Source organism: Seriola lalandi, unplaced genomic scaffold (genome assembly GCF_002814215.2).
Source record: "Seriola lalandi dorsalis isolate HSWRI2012SDOR001 ecotype SW California unplaced genomic scaffold, Sedor1 jcf7180002054866, whole genome shotgun sequence".
NCBI lineage: Eukaryota > Metazoa > Chordata > Actinopteri > Carangiformes > Carangidae > Seriola > Seriola lalandi.
The window spans coordinates 638,298-656,183 of record NW_019525419.1 but is presented as its reverse complement, the minus strand read 5'-3'; the positions used below and the strand labels follow the sequence as shown (position 1 = coordinate 656,183).

The following is a 17,886-nucleotide window of genomic DNA, read 5'->3' as shown; positions in this document are numbered from 1 at the left end:
TGTTTTTTTTTTTCTGGAAAGAAACAATGCTGCTTCCTCTTTTAAAAGATAATTTGCGAACGCTGAGAGAAGCACAAATGAAATACCAGACAATTCCACTATGTTAGAGTTGGACATAAACCTGATATGGGTATCTCAAAACGTTGGCAAATAAAACAACTTCCTGTGTAGCTGGATACTTCTACAATGAAGTGAAAAATGTGTGTTTTTGTGATTGAGTGGACCGATACCTTCTTTTGCAGTGTGACACACATTCCACACACTGTAGGTAAATACAGCAAAGGCACACAAAATTGAAAGCTGCACAGATGAATTTAGTGAATTTTAGTTTTATCTGTAACACTCTGAGTCAACATTCATAGAAGCAGACAGGAAGCAGAGTGAATCATGCAGTCATGTTATGTCCTCTCCGTTTTTTTTTTGGAACTCTGTCCTTGTTTTTTTGCAGAAAGCTGGGAGAGATCATCTGACAGTCACCAGGTAAAACGTTTCATAATATTCAAGGGTTTGAGCTGTTTTGCTGCAGTTTGTGACCTTTGCACTGAGGAACTGAGCTGAGACATGCAATGGCTTTATAATTAGCCAGATGATGCAGAAGTCATGCAAAAAAGACTATCCCACAAAACAAGCTGAGTGAACTGATCATAAGACTGTTATTCCTCCTGGTGATATTTTCAAGTTCTTGATTTCTTCTTTATCTGTACAAGACCAGTTTGTAGAAGGGAACTTTTTTTTTTAACCCCACCCCCAGGTGTAATTCACGAAACCCAGTAAAACCTCCTTGGTATTTGCAGAATCCATGATATGTAGTGCATTGCGTGTTATAAGGAGAAATTTAATACAATGAACAGTTCATGCTTTTAATTTTTCAGGTTTCATTCTTGTGGGAACTTGTGTGACCACGTGACATTTAAAACTAATTTCTGTGGAATCACACTTCCTCAAAACAGCACCTGCCAAGTCTTCCTGCGGGGATCTCTGCTAGATACAAGTGACGTTGTCTTGATCATATGATCAGGAGCCAATCAAAAAAACAGGCAGCCTCCACAAGGAAGCATCGGGGCTGTATTTAAAGTTGCTCGGGACAGTGGTTTGTAGGTCAGTGTTGTGTTATTGTGGACTTTGTTTAAAAGTGTCAAAGTAAAGCCCTAAACTGCAGCTGAAGATGAAAGCCCCTCTGCTGCTGATTATGACTGTTTGGTTAAACACTCAGTACGGCGGCAGCTTTGTCTCCTCTTCATGCTCCCATCCTCCATCAAAGTGGTGCTCATCTCTGGACACAGCTATCCAGTGCGGGGTAAGTTATGTTCACGTATTAGGAAAGCTTTTAAGACATTATCTAATTTTACGTACGTTTTTGAATGGCTGGCGTCCGTTAAAATCCCAGGACACATCACTCCGTGTAGTTCCGGGAAACAGTTCAACCACCGTTCAAAATCATTGTGCTGGACAGAACTACAGGAAACCATAGCAACAATATTGACAATGAGATACGTCACCGTAACTTAGTTAATCTTAGCTCGCTAACTCACCGGTGAAACCTAGTGCAAACTTTGAATGACCCTGGAAACACAGCTTCTCATTGAACGTATAGCCACTGTACAAAATAATACACAGGTGTCCAGTTACACAAAGTAAAGATGTCGGTGGATGAGTTTTCCTTGTGTAGTTTTTCCCGGTTAGTTTCACAGAGAACTGATACCCAAATTAAGTTGTCAGTCGACTGTATTCTGCTTCAGGTTGTATTTTTGTCAGCTAGCTAAACTCACTGAGGAAGTGAGCAGCAGAGAATTTTTTTAAGACTACATGGTGGGCTAAAGAAAAAATAAGTGAAAGAGGAAGTAATACAGTATACACTTCATACAGGACTTAACCTCTAGTCTCTCTTTACCTCAGTGTGTGGCTGCTAACAGAGACACACTCCAGTAAACACAGATAGTGCCACGTATAATTAAAGAAATGTACAGAGTCAAAGTTACTAAAACTTAAAGCACATCTAGTCCAAGTCACATCTAATAGGAAACAAATATAAATAAAATAAAGTTGTGGGCATATTCATTTGCTCTGTAAATTTTGAACAGCTGATTTTACTGTGACACTAAAACTGATAAATATATAAAAAATGGTACCACTTACCCTGAGCTCTCCTAGTATTGCACCCAAGTGGAAAATGGCCTGACCCTACACACACACACACACACACACACACACACACACACACACACACACACACTGTTCTAGGTCACCTTTGGATACATTATAGACTTGCATTTCCTGGAAACTTACCCTGACCCATAACGACTAATTGCCTAGCCCCTCCAACACTAATCTGAATCTAACCCTAACTCTGAAACCAAGTCTTAACCCTCAGACATTCCTTTAAACTTCTAGCAGTTTGGTCCCCATGAAGCTCCATGCACCCCAAAAGTATACTGGGAGTACAAATATAGTAAATCAAAATGCACACATCCTTGTTTGTTGGGACTTGTCATTGACAAAATGTATTCCCTAACCCCTTACCCTAACCATGACCATCACAACTGAATTCTTAACCCTAACCTAGACCCAATTCTAACCTGAACCATTAAACCAAGTTTTAACCCTTAAACAACCATTTTTAAATTGTGGGGTCCAGCAGTTTGGTCCCCACAAAGCTGTCTGACTTCAAAAGTATAGTGGGCTCCCGGTTTTCGGCCCCACAAATGTGGTAAAACAAACCCCCGGAGCACAGAGAGTGATTAAACATAAAATAACCTCTCCACTTTTGCCCCCTTGTGCAGGTTTTGAAGCAGTGCCTTGAGTCTAACTTCACCAGGTCCCATCAGACAGCAGATCCAATCCAGGTGGGGCTTTACTATGAAAGTCTATGCCCTGGCTGCAGAGGTTTTCTCACTGAGATGCTCTTCCCCACCTGGCTCTTGCTGAGTGACATCATGACTGTTACTCTGGTGCCCTACGGAAATGCTGTGGTAAGCAGTGAACCAAGCACATTGGTAAATATGGGGTGGCTAATGTCTTAAAAAGATATGTGATGTTGGTTTTACTACAAAAAGAGGCAGATGCAGGAGAGATAAAATTGATACAAGAAAAAAAGCCTATATCAAACCATATGTGGTCACAAAATAAGCAAATAGATTTAGCTTTGGTGGCAAGAAAGGGGTAAGTGAAGTGAAGTGTGAAGTGCATCATAATCTTGGTCAAGAAATGTGTTTGTTACTAATTTATGAATATTGCATTTTCCCCACCGCCCAACCCCAACAGGAGAAACCTGATGGACAGAAATTTGTTTTCGATTGCCAGCATGGAGAACAGGAATGTCTGGGTAACATGATTGAGGTAAAGTTACACAACTAATGCACAGAGAGAAAACTGCTGAATAATGCTGTAACTGCTATTTGAAACATGTTATCTGCCTTGGTTTGTTAAAAGAAATACTATGCAGAAAATACTGTGTGGATCCATGTAAACCTGAGTGTTGTGAAAGCATTATAATTCCTCAGAGAAACACTCCATACTCAAAGTACCTTTTTAATATTTTTATTCTCCTTTATATGTATGTGTGTTTCTGTCCTATTCCTTTCAGACTTGTCTACTAAACATGACCACTATTGCTTTCCCGGTCATCTTCTGTATGGAGTCCTCAAGTGATGTCATCAATTCAGCCAAAAGCGTAAGGAAGTCAGAGCGAGTGTGTGTGCATGCATGCGTGTGTGCTCATCTGCCCAGTCATTTGGCTGGTGTCTGTTTGTCTGCCTCCTTCTTTGCACCATCTTTTCAATCACTGTCACTTCCCCAATATATTTCAAAAGGGTCAACCCCTGCGAAGCTCGTCACTTATACCTCTACACATAATTTTATTTATATCTCATTCCATCTCTATTTAATTTTATCTTATATTCGTATTTTATACGACAAGTCCTCTTTTTAGCTGAGCTGACCTGTTTTCTTGTTCAACGCATTTCATTGTACTGTTGACCTTGTGTTAACTTACATATGAATAAAACTGAACTGAACTGAAGTTATTTCACCACTGAAATTCATGTGTGTGTATTTCCATTGTTGTTTATAGTGTTTGGAAATCTACAATCCCCAGTTGAGCTGGGACAAAGTCATGGGCTGTGTGAAAGGGGATCTGGGAAACCAGCTGATGCATCTGAATGCCATGAAGACCAAAGCGCTGAATCCACCACACAAATATGTGCCTTGGGTGACCATTAATGGGGTAAGGCTCCAGTGCATTTAGCAGCTCCTGTGGTATTCTGCAGAAAAACCATAACTACGAGGCAGCTAGACACTATCAATTTACAGATCTAAAGAGACGACATCAACCTGACTTGGAGATTGAATACATGCTAGCTGATACATGCAGTTTTCCATCCTGACTTGTTTTGAAGCCACTCTCTCTGCAGTGCCCCTGTTCTGCCATGCTTTCGATGCTTGATTTTTAATCAAGTGATGTTGTGATCATTTTGACACTTGATCTGCCCCAAAGTACTAATCTATAAGTGAAAGAGAGCTGTGACTGGTGCGTGAAGCTACAGCTTGATGCGACTCCAAAGCTTAGCACAACAGATGCCGCTGTCTCTCTGCCAAGCAGCCTGAGACCAAATGCACAATAACGACTTGAAACTGCAGTTCACTCTAAATCAATTCCATAAGAATAGAAGAGGGGAAAAAAACTAATCCTGTCTACATGAAGCATCAGGCAACAGAGAGGAGCCGGACACTGCTCACATTTTATATCCAACTGGCTTTGTCAAACCAAGCCTGAACTGAAAAATTAAAAGCAATTTTAAAGTTTATAAATTACTGCGACAAGAGAATGTTTGTGTTTCTGAGTTTCTACCTCTATATGTACAGTGATCGGGGTGTACAGGGTCAAATAACATTACACAACATTATAATATAATACACTTACTCACTTGATTTGAGGACAAATGGAAACATTTTACTATTTTGAATTGGGATTTTTGCCATTTAGCCCCCAATTGTATTTTATTTCTTTTATGAAAATATTCCAAATTTGCTTACAAATCTGAATGAAGGGAAATACAATCTTGGACTGTGGGAAAATCACATGCAGCAGTCTTGGCACCAAAGGGTGCTCTTGATTGTAAGTGGCCTGAGATTTCTTGGCCATTACATCATCAACCAGAAAATCCTTCATATCTTAAGACTCCCATGAAATATCTGTCCCTATCAAGACTGTATCTGCTACAAGACGCTGTCATGAAATCATACATGTAACTTAAGTGTGAAGCTCAGAGTTTGCTTTTTCACAGAGGTGATGTTCAATATTCTAAGCAATAGTCTCGTCATGTTAAGCAACAATCCTATTGCGTTCACTTGGCTCTGTTGGTAAGCTTTTACTGCAACCACCGTTCCTCTTTGCCTTTGTGGTGACTGTGTTTGGGTGTGTCTCTCCTACCATAATAAATAACATGCAGTTGTTGTGACCAAGTACACCTGCAAGTAAGTTAGTTGCTAACAATTTGACCTCTTTTAAATGTTGTCTGATGGACAGTTAGTGCTATTTTTTAATCTTCATAGTGAAGTTAGTGATTGTGAGAGCTTTAACAGAAAAATGACATACTACATTTATTTTAACCATCGTCCTTGCAGCTCTGTCTTTTTTTTTTTTTTTCAATGACCACCTTTTTTATGCCGGTCTTTGGGAAACCAATCTTTATTTATTTGCAGGAGCACACAGACGATTTGCAGGACAAAGCCATGAATTCTCTCTTCACTCTCGTCTGCAACATGTACAAGGTACAGTTAATCTCATTCATTGACTCTGTATGCTGAACTTTTGCCTTCTTAATACAATTTTACCGTGTATATTTTTAAATCGCAAGCAGTTCATAATTTTTGATTCGCTTAGACTTGAACTTTGACCTTTAACAAACTCTTTTTTTCAGGGCACCAAGCCTGCAGCCTGCGGAGGGGGCCACAAACACTTCAAAAGCTACTGCCACAATGAGTGAAGGAGCAGCACTACACTTGCCTTTATACTTGCTCTGCTCCAGGTGTGGCCACTAAATAAGCAACACTGAGGAATGTCATCAAATATATATTTCTTAATCTTTGATTTTACAATCTGTTTCTATAAAGGGAATAATTGATCACCTCACTTTATAATTCAAAGCATATAAATACAGTTGACTTTTTAAAAAAAACGTGTCATTACTGAAATGTTTTCTACTGAAACCATGAAACCATAAATGCTTTCTGAAATGCAGTGTTCTCACTGTCCTTCAGATGGCGCCATGTTTCATAAGCTCATCTTCAGTCCCCTGTTACCTGAGGTAATAAAAGAAATAAACAGTTACATGTATATGGCGGTTAGATAAAGAACTTGTCATACTACACTCACTTTATTTACCAGATTCCTTAAATATGAGCTCAGCATTGTCTGCCAGATTGTGCATGGAAAGTTTTAACACAACTGATATAACATTCAATTACATCTTATTCAAAAATAAAACTGCAAAATACAGTTAATTATACATTATACACATCATTAAGCGAACCAGAGAACATAACTAAAGCTGTTAAAAACACATCAGTGATTCATGAGTCACAACTGACGTTATACTTGATGTTTTATATTTGGTTTTTAAGCCCGGGTTTATGTGGGTGTGCGGCGGAAGAGGCAGGGTCATTAAAGTTCACAAAGTCTCCTGGGAATCGCACTGAATGTTTAACACGCACTCACATCCTTTTACAAATAGTAAATCTATCCGAAGTTGTGTTAATGTTGTAAAAAAAAAAACAACAACCATTAAATAGAATGGTTATAGGCAGCAGCTTGATCAAAGCCAGAGTCTCTCTGGCCTAACCAGAAGGGCTGGATGCATGAAGTCCTCTGATTCTACAGGCAGATAGACACACATGAATAATGGCCTGTCATGCAAGCAGCTCCACTGCCTCAATCTCACTACCAGCTAACATCTTCAGGCTCCATATACTTTCGCATTATTCTCAATAGACTAAATATTGCCATTTAAAAAAGTATACACGTATATTCGTTGCATTTGGGTCTAATGAGCTTACAGTTTAAAAAAGGCCACAGCTGAAGTTTAAAATGCAAACTCACAAGTGTGCTTAGAAAGTTAGCTGTTGATCACTGAAATAAAGACAGCTGAGGGTTTCTGAAGAGGCGGGGAAATACTTTTTTACTGAGTGACAGCCCAAGGAAGTATTAGTGCCACAGACAACTTCATATCTGATCTTAAATGGGGTTCCTGTATGCTCCTCTGGTATTTCCTTCCCAGTTGTTTTGTTCCCATGATACAGTAACTGGAAATATGAGGAGAAATAACTCATCAAAATTTTTCAACTTCACCGAGGTAAGAGACATTAATGAACCTTTAAGAAATACTAAAAAGAAAAATGTAGTAAATTACAATAGTCAATTCTGCTTGTGGCTTATGGATCAAATTTATTATTATTTATGATCTTTTCAGAACTCAAACAAAAAAAGAAAGTGAGCTGGTTTAACTTTAGCTATAATACGAAGATGCGAGGTTTCTTGTGTGACTGATCTCTTGTACATCAGGAGTATGTAATTACACTTTGATATCTTGTTCTATGCATTTTACCATTGCCTGACAGCTGTGCAGAAGAGCAATGGAGCCTTGAGTGTTAAAATAAGCCCCATTTAATTGCAAGTTCGGATTGTTAGCAATAAAATAATTTGTCCATTATGTTTATAAGTTTGAACAAATGAGGTTTGGCAGATATCAAACGACCATTTGACAAGAGGAAGTCAAGTGTTTTATCATGAGTGAAGTTTGCACTGTTCCCTGTGTTTTGGTCACCTAAGTCAAAGAAATGTTCAACAATAAAACCGGAGTGTGTGTTGACAATTGCTTATGGAAAGGTGGAACTCCCAAACAGATGGAGAGATAAGGTCACGGGATAGCGGCAGAAAACAAGGACTCTTATCTGTTTCTCCTCAACACTGACGCTGAGAGAGAGATGCCCTAAGAGCTAAATCCCAAACACTGTCTCACTGTGAGAACCATCTGTTGTGTCCAAGGTGATAGTGCGTGGGTCTCAGGACCTGAAATCAGATAAACCTTTCAAAGATAATGCCTGAGTGGGGCTCGTCACATTTTCGGCAAAAGCACAAAAACAGCCCTGTCTGCAACTTACCTTTAGATCTCAGCAATTTTTTTTTTTTCATAATGTCTCTTCAAGAGGTTCAGAAAAGGCCAAGCTTGACCTTAGTTAAGGGAATATGCCAGTGAAACCTAAGACAAACACACACTGGTAGCTTTCATTGGCTTTTCCTGCAAGTTAGTTTTGTGATGAAGCAGATAAAGCATCTCAGCTGCACACTCGGGGATCTAGTGCTGGGTTATATGGAATCAGGTTAAGCTACAGTATAGTATTTAATTTCATCTTCACTGAGCTGTAAATTGTTGTGACGTAGAGCAATTAGTGTCAGTAACAGCAGTTCAGGTTCAAAAGTATTTTTGTTTCATCTGCATTGCCATGAAAAGGACGTTGTGCTGACGCTTGATATAGTCGATGCAAAGCATATGAAAAGAGAGAGGGTGGTGGAGACTGACCTCTGTCAACCGTTCCTAAACATGTTGCATTTATAACGAATGAGTGAAGAAAGTTTGCTCACCCAGCTTTGCCATAAGAGAAGTGGTCTGTAAGTTACTGTCTGTGGAGCATCTAAATTTCACATCTCTTCATGCCATCACAGTCTCCTCATTCTCTAGTTTCACAATTAGAAGCATCTGATCTAATAATGTAATCAAATTGACCACATGAAATGACTGCTGTTTCCTTTCATTTCTCATCTCTGTTCTGTCATATCCTGGTCTTTGTTTCTTCTGCCATCCAGAGACAGTGGGACTCCTCAGAGCAGGCCTCCTCCGCTGAGTGTCTGCAGGACCCCGATTTCAAATGTGCTGTGAAGAGGCTCTTCTCAGGCACCCTGCAGCTGCCCAGGCTGTCCTGCAGACCCTCCATGCAGGACAGACCAGAGGACGGCCCCGGGTCCGGCCCCGTGGCCCACAGCATCAAACACTCCAGGAGCCTGGGGACACTGACCAGCTACATATGTAAAGGCCTGTGAGTCAATGATTCTATGTGTTGTCAGTGTCCTGCTGCAGATGCAGTGGATCTTTTTGGTGATACGCCTCTCTATAATGTTCATGTTCATTCGCACCAAAACTTTGGAGTAAATAAATCTACATAATTGAATCTACTGGGGCTCTGTTCCAACTTTAAAGGAGTGTATGGGTCTACTTAGCTTAAAGAGCCATTTTTAAGTGTCTATTATTATTTTTATACTTGAAACTTCAAACCTGTGTGGAGCATGTGTGAAAATGAGTTCGTTTTTCTAGCTGGACGCGTTTTCAAGATTAATGATTAGAATTATATGTCATCAATCGATAACCAGCATGATGGGGTTTAAGGTAACTTTGCAGCACCTTCTTCCAATTCCGTTTCCTGTAAAGATTTCAGCAGAGCTTGACGATTTTTTTTTTTTAGTGCCTAAGTGCTTAATTTAGGTAGAAAAAGCTGATTTGCTTCTTGAGCATATGATCCAAAGTGTCCCGCTTAAGGCGTCGCTCTCCCCTCTGTCACACTGCTGAACAATTATCACTATAAAAGATCAAACAAACAAGGCTCTTATGATTGTTTCCACAACGACATTCAAGCTGCAGCTGTAAATACATTTTTTGCCTCTCTACACTGTGTATGTGTGTATGTGTGTGTGTGTGTGTGGGTGTGGGTGTACTGCACTTTTGTTTTCTTTTTTTACATGTTGGGGGAATGCACACGGACGTGTTTGATTTCATAAGTCATTGTAGTGCATGTCAGAGGTGATCAGATATGGCTTTACTTTGGACAAAGACACAGTTGTATCATAGATATTTTTCCCTTTTACAGCAAACAAACCTTCATCATTGGTATTTATCTGTGCAAATGACGAAAGCAGTACACATACTACACGGTTACTCGCCAGTATTAGTCTGTATGAGTGGACATGCGCCCTGGGATGTCCTAAGATATAACCTGATGAAAAGTATATACAATGAATTGCAATGAAATCTATTGGTGCACTGTGACTTCACGGACCATGAAAAGGGCTAGTCAAAAATTCAATACTATTGTTTACCACCTCTTATATAAAAATGACATTCGCGTGTGAATGATGCTGAGTTAGATTTGACTAAATTACAGTCTAGGATTTTGTAAAGTTCCAAATTACCAATTGATTCAAATTGATAAACACTCCTGTAAGTTTAACTTTATTTGAGGGCGGGACAAGCAGTGTGTTTGTCTGGCACCAAATAACAAAAATGGACATTAATAGTGGCAGAGTCCAGAATTATTTTACTCAGATGATAGCTCCAAAAAGAAATATAAACATTGCACATGTATTCATATTAATAGACTATTATTTCAAAACCAATTTTTACCGGTAACACAAGAAATAGTGTTGTTCAATGGTTTTCAGTGACAACCCATTTGTTAACATGAGTCATGTGTCACTAACTACGGCTTTGCCTTCATACTCATATTTAGGCACAGTAAACTGTCTAAAACAAGTGAACTCCCATTCTGTACAATAGAACACAGTTCGTACAGAGTACATTAGGCAGCTTGACATAATTTGTCAAAATGAGAAGGCGAACACACTGGTGTGCAGATTCATCACATTTAATATGGCATGGTCAAAACTCTACAGATGAGGCACTGGAAAATAGGTTCATACATTGTGATGATTAGGCTATATTTATTCCATAAATGTTTATATACCAGCAGGTATAAAGCAACACTGCCACAGACATGACTCCTATGATGTTGATGGACCTAAAAGCCTTTTATTGTGTTCCTTGTCTCGGGAGAGGGCCATGTGCTCGCCTATTTACAAGTTGGTAGTGCAATTTTGATGCAGCGCCAGAGAAATTGTTTATGGAGTAGCATTCGAAGCCACAGGTTGTTTAAACCTGACAATGCCGCACATGTTAGGGAAATCTAATCAGAATTGAACTGAATTATTTTATTGTGATGTCACTAATTTGATGTCATTATATGTCTATCAAAGTTAACATTAAACTCGCGGTAACTACATCTAAAATAGTCACGATGTTGTGTTCTGTGGAGGCTTGTTTCTGAAAGCTGACCACAGACAGTCATGTAGCCAGTACAGGCAGCGTCTACAGTAAGCCATGTTCTTATAGATGAAAATAAGGTTAAAAAGTCATTTCTGGCCTCGGCAGGATAAACACTTTGTTACCCCCTCTCTTGGAACAGCTTTTACTGTGCGGTGGCTTGGACTCCCTGATGATGTCCCCATCCAGAACATCTAACACAGGCACTGAAGAATTAACCTCTGGCCCATAGCGCTCCTAGATCACAATAAATTTGGCACAGTTACGCACATGATGAGAGTCAGACACAGGAAACGGTGTAAATTGTGATTATTTGAAGAGGAGATAGTGCAGGAGCGGCTGGAGAACAAGTGTTTCATTTGGAAAAAATGTGAGCTAAAGCACAGGATGGACAAGTGTAGATGAGGCCAGATGCAGGTGAAACAAGGTCTTTCTGATCACACTGCTCATGAAGTAGGACTCTTGTGACTTTCCACTTGAAAAGGAAGATTTCCAAAAGGCAAACCATCGTCAGCCCGGATCAAAGCTTGTCCCCGGTTGTGGCTTGAACATCACCTGAAATTGTGACATCATTACTGGAGGAAAAATATTGTGAGAATAATCTGCCCACACCACTTGGGAACACAGTGTAAACGGGTTGTTTCTTCTCAGTTGTTTCCACAGTGGCCCAATGGACAAAGCATTAGGATGCTGTCTACATGACTAGCTTTGTGCGGCGTGGAATATGTTGTAGCATACAAACAGATGCCGTCTCACATTGCTGAACTATGACAACTACCTTTTAATGAACTTGATCAACCCCACTCCAGGACCTGCGGGAGTGCCGCCACAGGAATGTACACTCTGTTCTGGCCTCGCTGAATCGAACTGAGAACTGGGCAGATCTCACCTCTGCCTCTGTCATCCACATGACTGAAATGATGATGTGCTTCAGGGCCAGGATTTGTTTGGGCCCAGGATCATCCTCTGATGTGTTGAGCTTGGGGAAGAGAGAAGAGCATCTTTACTGCTGGGCATTAGAACAAGGCAGAAGTGGTTAGGAAACAATGCAGACTTCGTCTGGCAGAAGGTTAACTGCTTCATACTCGGGATATATTACAGTGGTACAAACATGTCCAAAAAAGGACTCACATGTAAGAAATGTAATTTTAGAAAACCAATGAAAAATGGTAAGGTTTATATTCTGCAAATGAAAGATCTGAGCAAAGAACAGAAGAGTAAAGCAGTATGTTTTGGCCACTTGGGGGCAGCGGAACAAGCTGTAAACATCATGTTGACATATCATCACCTTTGTTATAACAGACAGTTGTTTATTTACATATTAAGTAGACATGGAACAATATTAGCATTTGTTTGTGTCGACTATTCACCTTCCTTTTAGCTCTGTTGCATTCTCCACCAGCTCCTCAGAAAATATTATATGATGCTAAATGCTCCACCAAGTTCACCAAGTTCAGCATCTAGTTGGTAACTTTGTCTGCTGTTTGGCGCCGGGCAGGTTGCATTCACAGCGCTCATTTCTATTGTTTATATTGTGGAAAACTGGATTGATGAGAGACGTGAGACTGAACAAAAACATTAAAGCTGCCGGCCATAAAACCAAAACACTGAGCTGATAGACGCTAAAAGTCTCTGTAATTCTGGTCATTTCTGGTCCGGTGATGATTCTCTGTAGGTTCATGACTATGCGTGGCCCCTTTCATATTACACATAGTATTAACATAAAACACTGATAATGTGCCGTACATCATATCCGCTGTTACAGACTAATTCTTTTTGTGAACGGGTTACATAAACAATCTTGACAAGCAGTTGACCTCATTATGACTAGTTTACATCCACAGTGTCTGTGTTTCATTTGGATGAGAACAATTGTGTCTATCTACTAGTACAGTACTGCTGCACCAGAATACATACAGTACAGTAGCTATGAGTATATACCAATAAAAAGCCTTTAACCAAAGAATCGTTCTTCCCTGCTCTCCCTACCAGCTGTTGGTCATAGGTTCAGTCCTGTGTCAGATGTTCCAGCTCCCCAGGTTATTTCAGTTACGCTAGACAGCACCGGTGTTTAGCTGTGAGTCCTTAATCACAGGAGGACCTTTTCTCACTCTGCAGCGATAAACAAAAAGATTGGGTGGGGGTGAAGATGATGTTGCCTCTGGTCACAGATAGAGAGCGCCATCGTGACAGCACCCATGCCCTCTATAGCTTTTATCTACCTCTGCTTTTTATAGTCAGAGGCTCTTCATGTGACTTCTCCTGGTACGCTCAGAGCATGTGAAAGGCAAAGAGGCTGCCTTTGAGGAAATAGGCAACTTCACAACAAATGGCACCTCGGGGACCAGGGGAAAAGCCTGAGTATGCAAAGTCAGTTGGAGTGAGAGTAAGAGAGGCGAGCTAGAGGGCCGAGCCAGGCGACAGCTTAATGTTTATACAGTGGAGGAACTTAGAGAGGAAGTAATTATGGAGCACAGTTTGAAGTTGATGAACAATATGCTCCGTAAGATTAGGAGTGAAGGAAGAGGGGAGGCAGAGTATTGGAAAGAGAGAGAAGCAGAAGGGGGCGATCCGTCATGTGTCTCCTCCCTGTATATCAGACAACCATATTTAGTTGGAGAGAGGGAAGGCCTAGGAGTAATGTAAACAAAGCCTGGGAGAGGGAGGGAGGCAGGGAGAGTACATCAACACTAATGTTTGAGACTATTGCCCCGCACGACAGTCAGCATGGTCTTTTGGAAGAGACAAGAGAAGGACTGATTAGGTTTCAAATAAAGATGTTGAAGTCTCTTAGAGAGGTCATTCTGTTAACTTTTTGAAAAGGTTTTGTTTTGGGGTTTTTTGGGGGATTTTTAAAGCAGCTTCTTTGACAGTTTTAACAAAAGAGTTTTGGAGAAGACAGGAACAGGTCCAGGTTTTGTTCAAATGTGAGGAGGAAGTGAGGACTGGACCAGAGGCACTAGCTTCACCTGGATTTGGCAAATCAAGACGGATCACTAACATACGCCCTGTCACAAAAACATCACGTAAAAGTTTATTTGAGAATCCAAAGAGTTCAGAGACAATTTCAAGAGGAACTAATCTCCTGATCCCTGACCGTCCTCTGTTCAGTATGAGTGACCTGTGCACTGAGAGCTCTGAGGAAGAGCAGTCTGATGTTGAGGACAGGCCGCAGGAACAAACGGTGACCAGGCTGCCAATCATTCAGCTCATGCCCAGGTCCAAAGCAGGCTCACCGGGAGGATCCCCAAAGAGCTCGCCCAAGGATTCCCCTCGCGGGTCTCCTCGTAACTCCCCGCTGCTCTTCAGAAAGCTACTGATGAACCGCAGCATCAACCTCCAGAGGCGCCGCTTCACTCTCGCCCACACGCCCAGGTAGAGTCCGTAACTCTGAGGCGATGATGACAAAGATGACAATGCTGTTTCACTGAATAAGCCATGTGTAGCTTTACCCTGTTTCATTTCAATTTGACAATACAGGTCATTTCCACTCGCGTCTGCACCTGTCCTGGGCTGCTCAGGTGAATATTAAATATATCATTTACAGCTAACAATGGTAAAAGATGGGCCAGAAATCCTCCCCAATATACTGGCTTAAATTCAAATACCAAACGTCCAAATACACGCATATTTATTAACGCGCTCTCATTTAAGATGTGGGAGAAATGCTCAGTAGTATTTTGTCAGAACTTCTGATTATTGTTTCAGTGGATCTGTTTGTGTTGTTGAAGTAGGAGCTGGTTCTTGTCTCATGGCCAATAGTCACTCCACTCAGCTGGAAATGTTAAATGTATTTTTGGTTTATTTTTATGCAGGCAGCATCCATTCACACTACAAAAGTGGTTGCCCTTAAGCTTATGTTTTGATGCAGACCACAAGATGTTCATGTACTGCTGCATTCCAGTTAAACACACTGTCCTCTACCAGAATAAAATCAGCTGTTGTTTCAGGGCAATTCTGCTAAATAAAATCCCCTAATGTGAGGATTATTTTGAAGGTGCTGTTTCATCCTCTTTAAATGTGGCAGATGATATTTAAAACAGAAGCAGGATCGGTCCCTACTGGTATTTTTGCTTGATTCTTGCCATCTTTGTGCTTGATTAGAAATTTTATTATTTATATGGGTAAAATTGACTGAAAAGCCCAAATCTGTAAGTTTCTGTTGAAATGGATTTCAAAATATGGTGTCAGTTTTAGTGCTTCATTTCCTACAGGTGTGAGTGTTTTTCCTAAGCTTTGTACACCTTTTGTTTTCCAACTGAGCAGCATCCTCTCAGCAAACACAGCTCAACGTCACCGGATCAGCAGTTTATTGTTCCACTTCTTTGTCAAGCAAGTACTTTAATCTCTCAGGGACAAAATTACCGTTCTTAGTAGCCACACAACAATGGAACACAACTCCAGCCTGGAACTGGACGTTTTGTGCTTAACTTAAAACATTATTCATTTATTTTTAATTATTCATCCGTTATATTGCCCTTAACTCACAGCTGTCTCGCCACCTCCGCTCTGGTAGCTGTTGATAGCTTTAGTTTTATGAGACAGTATTGCATCAGGCTTGGCTCTCAATTCCAATATAAATTAAACATTTACATGGTTAACAACGTCAAGGCAAGAGTCGTATGATCAATTAAACCATACTTGACCGTAACTTCTTGAAAGAGGAAGAATAAACAGGGCCCTACATACAGTATATGTCTGGATGGATATACAAACAGGCAGATATTTGTTCTTTTTGCTTCAAGCACACAGTGTATTTCCACATTGGTCCGTTAAAAACGCCTGTAGGTCTCTTCAAAATAAGTGCCTATTGTGGACTGTACTGTAAGTACTGTAAAACCAATTTTTTACGCACATGCCTCGTACCTCTTTGTCAATGTTTACCCTTCACTCCTCAGCATATACACATTCAGATGTAGGTACCAAGCAATGCTCGGCTGTTACAAGGTGTTTCCGACCTGCTGCAGTGATGTTAGAAATAAGATTAAAAGTCAGGGAGAAACTTTAGCCGGTGCCGTAAAACCATGCCTTACTTTTATTGGCAAGAAAAGAGTATTAAACATTCCTAAAGACACCAGTGCCTAGTAGAAAACTAAAAAAAAAGTGTTTACAAGTTCATTCACCTTTTATAAACATGTAGGGGGTGGGGGTGGGGTGGGGTGGGGGGTCACTTTCGTTTTGCATCATTTTGTGTTTAATGGTCTTGGATTTGAGATAGCTGGACACATTTCTTTTCCAGGGCTTATTGTAACTCTCCAGCCAAACTGTTTCATTAATTTCAGCGTGTCTGTTGAAAATCTAAATATTAGAGGGCGAGAGTTCAGTCGAGAGGATTCCAACACTCAATCAGGAAAGTCAGATGCTTGCAGGATAACACAGATATTCAACATGTCAGAGCCTTTATATTATACAGCTCTGAGGTCAGGCCATTGTTAGTGTCCCTCTGCAGGGTATGTGCAGTGTCCCATAATGTCAGAGCTGAAATAAATGGACGGGGATGAGTTATTGCAGGATGGCTGGCAAGGAGGAGGAATTAAACAAACTGGGGGTCCAGCGGAAAATAAATGTCGCAGGCAGCTCAAATATAGAACATACCCGCAAAGTTATTTTCACTTAGTGTCTAAGTTGATTAAACCTCTCTTTCCACTCCACAGACACCATGTCAAGTGGATGTGTTGGGAGAAAAACGTTTTGTGAACATCGTTTCAGTCAGTCAGGTCTAGTGTGAGTCTGGGGTGATTTGTTTCCATTACGTCTTTCATTGATAAATTTAGGACATTTCCTGGGCTGACACAACAAAATGTGCATAGAGTACAGATGATGCTTGTTTTCTAGGGGGGATATAGCAAAGTGAATATTAGCAAACCAGTAATGCATATACTGCATGTACAAATATTATAAATGCTGATGCCTTTCATTGTCATTTGAAGGGAGCAGTACTCTGGACCAGAGTAATTGGGGGTTTTACAAAAAGTGTCATTATGAGCCTAAAGAATTGAGATCAGCATTCCCAGTCTGACTCAGGTATATGCTACATTTACAAAAAAACAAAACAAAACAGGATATGTTCAGGATGGTCACACATTCTCCGGATGAATATTAACACAGCATTTCCTGTTTTTTTCCACTAGAGGATGCTATGTTGTGAAATGTGGGCAGAGAGCCTGTCAGGAAGATGTGTTTCAGTTTCTGTGATGGGTCACAGCAGAGGAAAGAGACATCATTCTTTGGCTGCGGTTTGACTCTGTGGGGGCTCAAATGTTTTAGGAAGGTGATTCTGGCATGGTGCTGTTGTCGACCTTTTTCTCTGGCATGTAATGAGTGGGACTGAATGTGTTGCTGGCAGATGAATAATAGTGTTAAAAGTTCAATTATGCACTGTAACTCTAAAAACTCTCATTGATTAAAGGTTGTGTCCTGTATTTTGACCTAAAGTTGTCAAAGTTATGTTTAATAGTGGAACAAGTGAGCAAATGCTCCCAGCTCCAGAGCAGACAGTTTAACTTGATGGGACAGATCTGTTGTAACAGACACTTCCTGTCTGCTCCTCCCTCACATTATGAAAAATTAGATGTTTCAGTCCTTTACTAATCACCTGTTCTCTGCACTATTTTCACAATCACGCCTTTGGTGACACCAAATATTTGTTTAACACTGCAGGAGGATATTGTGTGAATCAGATGGATTATATTGTGGCATGAGAAGAGAACTCAATATTAAAAAGGAAAATTGAATAACCTCT

The 17,886-nt window shown here is 40.4% G+C and overlaps 2 protein-coding genes across 4 annotated transcripts in view; both read left to right on the top strand.

Annotated features, from left to right (window-relative positions):
- The first annotated feature begins 1,050 nt into the window (after window positions 1–1,050).
- Window positions 1,051–6,334, top strand: LOC111671090 (gamma-interferon-inducible lysosomal thiol reductase-like). Its single transcript, XM_023428097.2, has 7 exons — window positions 1,051–1,297; window positions 2,781–2,969; window positions 3,262–3,336; window positions 3,584–3,670; window positions 4,070–4,222; window positions 5,701–5,769; window positions 5,919–6,334. Exons 1-7 carry the CDS (start codon window positions 1,166–1,168, stop codon window positions 5,982–5,984), a joined length of 771 nt encoding a protein of 256 aa, XP_023283865.1. The 5' UTR covers window positions 1,051–1,165; the 3' UTR covers window positions 5,985–6,334.
- Window positions 6,335–6,477: 143 nt separating this feature from the next.
- pde4ca (phosphodiesterase 4C, cAMP-specific a) overlaps window positions 6,478–17,886 on the top strand; it is a 52,854-nt gene continuing 41,445 nt past the window's right edge. For 2 of the 3 annotated variants that reach the window (XM_087179790.1, XM_087179789.1), the window contains exons 1-2: window positions 6,478–7,349; window positions 8,861–9,090. In XM_087179790.1, coding sequence (XP_087035916.1) covers window positions 7,236–7,349; window positions 8,861–9,090 — 344 coding nt within the window. In that variant the 5' untranslated portion in view covers window positions 6,478–7,235. Of the gene's footprint in view, window positions 7,350–8,860; window positions 9,091–13,874; window positions 14,520–17,886 lie in introns of those variants that run through there. The other variant, XM_087179791.1, reaches the window with a different exon arrangement.